The sequence below is a fragment of the Sesamum indicum genome, linkage group LG5 (assembly GCF_026168435.1).
Source record: "Sesamum indicum cultivar Baizhima isolate 11 linkage group LG5, ASM2616843v1, whole genome shotgun sequence".
Lineage (NCBI taxonomy): Eukaryota > Viridiplantae > Streptophyta > Magnoliopsida > Lamiales > Pedaliaceae > Sesamum > Sesamum indicum.
Window position 1 is genome coordinate 5,384,749 of NC_142661.1, and position 4,223 is coordinate 5,388,971.

At 32.7% G+C, this 4,223-nt stretch overlaps 1 protein-coding gene across 1 annotated transcript; it reads right to left on the reverse strand.

Moving 5' to 3' along the window:
* Positions 1-1,022: 1,022 nt before the first annotated feature.
* LOC105179445 (putative disease resistance protein At1g58390) lies at positions 1,023-4,015 on the reverse strand. The gene is made up of 4 exons (XM_088880302.1): positions 3,527-4,015; positions 3,462-3,475; positions 2,971-3,420; positions 1,023-2,482 (listed from the first exon to the last, which is right to left on the reverse strand). Exons 1-4 carry the CDS (start codon positions 3,973-3,975, stop codon positions 1,023-1,025), a joined length of 2,373 nt encoding a protein of 790 aa, XP_088736428.1. The 5' UTR covers positions 3,976-4,015.
* Positions 4,016-4,223: the final 208 nt, after the last annotated feature.

Here is a 4,223-nt window from a genome sequence, read left to right on the forward strand (position 1 = left end):
ATAAGCTCTTACGAGCTTATTAGTAACTAGATACAGTGACATGCAACATCTGAGCACATAAGTTTTAGTAATAGTTTTATTTTATTGAAGCTCATAGTTTATTCCTTTATATTAAAATTTGTCATTGTCATCAATACGTATTTTATGCAAATTAATTTTCCCAAGGAAGTAGATTGATCAGTAATTAATTTTAACATGAATAGGGAAGTTGAGGGGTATTTTTGGCATTAAAATAATTTGGTGTACTGGTATCAAAACTGCCACTTTGAGTCAATAGACCCTCTTCCCTTTATAATAGTATTAGTCGTTATGGTACACGGTCTCTGCGTTCATATAATAAATAATTGTTTATATTTTAAAATATATTATAAAGCAACACCACATTGAAGTTGAATAATTACCATTATTTTGATTTACAAATAGAAGAGGATTTGTAGGTCTAATTGGTCAAATATATTAATTAACATAATTAGTAATTAACACTAAAACATGAAAAGTTAGAAACAAATATATAAACTGAGCGGATTTGGTAAAAATTAGCATAAATTTGCTATATAGTGAGATTTGACATTATTACGAATAACTCCTCATTGTTTGAAAAATTATAAATTCCCCCTTAATATTTGATAAAATTATATAATCCTTGGGTGGAGGTTTAAAATTATCAACTTTGCCCTTGATGTATTTTTATCTTTTTTTCTAAAAAAATTAAATAATGGAAAAAAAAAACATACATAGTGGATGAAATATTATCAACTTAGTCCATAAAAATTTTTTAGAAAATTTTTAAAAATAACTAAAATTATAATTCAAAATTCACAAGAATATCTTAGTCAGTTTACCACAAAAATAGATTAATTGCACTAATTATTACACCAATGTTAGAATAAAAGGTTGCATGGTAATTATTCAAACAGAGAACATTGCATTTATATATATTGTTATTATTATGAACTTTTTGTTTATATCGATGTATTGTAACTTAAAGAACAAAATTTATTTGCATTACTAATGTACACCATTTAATATTTACTGCATTCTGCAATAAGTAGACTGGAGCGGTTGAGCATTGCTCCTTTCTCCACTCTCCACCCCATTAAATTCAACAACCTTTGCAAAACAAGTTCCCTGAGTTGAGGAAATCCAGTTGCCCGACAAACCATCTCTCTGCCCACATATAGATTGGGAAGCTTCTCTAGTATTTCCATTGGGTATTCCTCAATCCTTGTACCCACAAGCTGCAATTCTATCACATTTTGATATAGTTGAACTTCATAAGCTGGTAATTTGCTCACTCGACAATGTGTGATTCTCAAGTAATGTAGTGAGTGATACATCACCAACCTCCTGAAAAGAGTTGAGCCATCTTCCCGATTCGTATTGACATCCATGTCCATCTTTGGCAATTTAAGAAGATGAGTGATATCATTAACCACATCACCAACCCAGATATCATCAACCATCTCCAATTCATTCAACCCTTCAAATTTCAATTTTTCGCCTCCAACTCTCTCATGATCATCTTTCATAAATAGATGCCTCAAGCGCTTCATTTTGTATATGCAATTAGGTAATCTCATTGTATTTTTCACATTCAATGTCTGCAAACAAGGTAGCTTGCATATAGATGGTGGCAATTCTTCCACACCACTATTTTCGAGACTCAATAGCTTCAACAGCTTCAATTTTTCGATTCCTTTGGGCAATTTAATATTCTCAAATGTATAACCTTCCAATACTAAGACTTTGAGAGATTTGAAAATCCCAAATGTAATGTAATTGTACCAAAATGAATCTCGCCAGTCCGTTTTGAGGAATATAAAAGATCTTATGTTCTTATTTTCCCCAATCCTGTAACTAAGATCGTTATCCACTCCCTCCATATGGATAGCCAATCTATTTGTTTTACAAATTGAAGACTCTTCTCCTCCCATCTTTTTATCTATAACCTCCATAAATCCTTCTTTTTTTCCTTTTGACAAACACATATCTCGTATCATATCATGAAGCCGGCATGACTTAAATCTATTATATAGTGCCAACTTGTCTGTTTCCACTTCAACCATACACCTATTTGCTAGCTCGAATAAATACCGTTCTGCCACATCTCTCAAACTTTCTCCTCTTCCCTTATCTTCGGAACAAATCATACCTTCAGCCATCCATAGTAAATATAATTTTTCTATATCTATTTCTTCATCTTCTTTAAAACAAGCCAAATACAAAAAACATGGTTTCAGATTGTAAGGGAGCACATTATAACTCAAATCTAGTATTTGATTTACTCCTTTGTCATTCTCCAAACCTCTCCCATGTAGAAGGTACGAATCAAGATTTCTACACACATTTTTCCATTCTATTGATGCCTTTTCATGACGAAGAGTTCCTCCAATGACTGAAATGGGTAATGGTAAATAACCACATTCTTTTACTATTTCCCTTCCATATTCTTCCAACAATTTTATTTTAGTTGTACGTATCTCTGAATACATAATCAATGAATGTCAATTAATTCAAAATATTATAAAACTTGAATTTCATATAAATATGTATAGTAATTAAAACAAATCAAAACAAGAGAATTTTGTCCTATACTTTCAACAAATAAAAAATAGAAATAAAATCTGAAAGCATAACTTTATATTGTTGAATCCATTTCTTTATATGGCTTTCTAAATGTTTGATTCCTTTTACGTTTTAAACAAATTTTGTATCAAGAAATAAATTTTAAATTGCTATTGAATAGCATTTTATACATATAGATCAACTTGAAATTTACATAAGAAAATTCAAACAATCTTGTCATCATGAAAACTATAAAAAAACATTAAACTTAACAAAATAATCTTATTCGCTAAATATATACTATTAATGATATCTTAAGTATCATTACTCTTTTTTCTTTTGTCACTAACTAGAGAAAGAAGATTCAAAATCAATAAAATAAAGCAAGAAATTTTACAAACTAACCTTGTGAATAGTTGTTCGGGAATGCTATCTTTTGAAGGAGCTCCCATCCTTCATCTTCATCAAAATACTTGAGATTGTGGACGTATCCTCTAGAAGCAATGCTTTGATTTCTGGTTGTGAGCAAAACTTTGCTATCTGCCTCTGCAATGGGAAAGGCACGCCTTAAGCAATTCCAGTGATGAACTTCCCAAACGTCATTCAAAACTAGGAGACATTTTCTGTCTCTTTGTACTTGGTACAACTTTCTGACCAATGTATCTTCGTCTTGCTCCTCACTTTCATTCGGAAGAAGTTGCTTTAATAGTCGTTGGAAAGTAGTTTTGGGTTGAAATTGCTGACTTACACAAACCCAAGCACGATATTTGAAGCGCCGCTCCACAGTCTCCCCATTGTAAATTTTAGTAGCAAGAGTGGTCTTTCCCAATCCTCCCATGCCACATATGGAAATCACTCCATTTCATTTGTCATCAGTTGTCAGAACTGATTCTAACTGTTTAATATCCTCCTTCATTCCTAAAAATATTTTTCAATCTCATGCCCATACGTTCTTCTTTACCTATCGGTATCATCTACCAATCTTGATGAGTTGTCTCCTAAACTCATAGACTCCGACTGTTTGGTGAGGTCGGACAAACGGGACTTGATATCTTTAATGTCTTTTCCGATTTGGTGCATTCTTGACCACTCGCTCAATATACAAGTGAATCTTTTGAGAACCATTTTAAGGCCTTTTCCTTTTCTTCTGGACACCACTTCAATGACATATATTTCTAGCACATTCTTAGCTTGAATGGACAAATCGTGAAGTTCAGCGATCCAATTCCGGACTGTCTGTGAATTGTACCGATCTTGCCTCCTATCAGCATCCTTCAAGAAACAGTGCATGATGTTGAGCTGCCTACGGACTTCCTCAACCTCACCGCCCACACTCGATAGAAACTTTGCTTCCTCAATCAATAAGTCCAGAAGTGTTTCAAGAGCAATTGTTGCAACAGAATCAACCATTTTACTTTGTATTTGGGTGATTTTCTGGAGAAATGTGTTGGATCAGTAGCGGCTAATTGCAAAGTGGATGGATGTTATTGATCTCTTTAATTCACCAACTGCCTTCATTTTATATATGCACATACCAACTTCTATTCCTACTCGACACAAATTCTACGCATGCTACAAATTCTTTTCTCCTCTTATCTTTTCTTGTAAATTGGAAGTTTTAGATTCTTTCTCCCACATTTCACACTTTCTTGATTCTC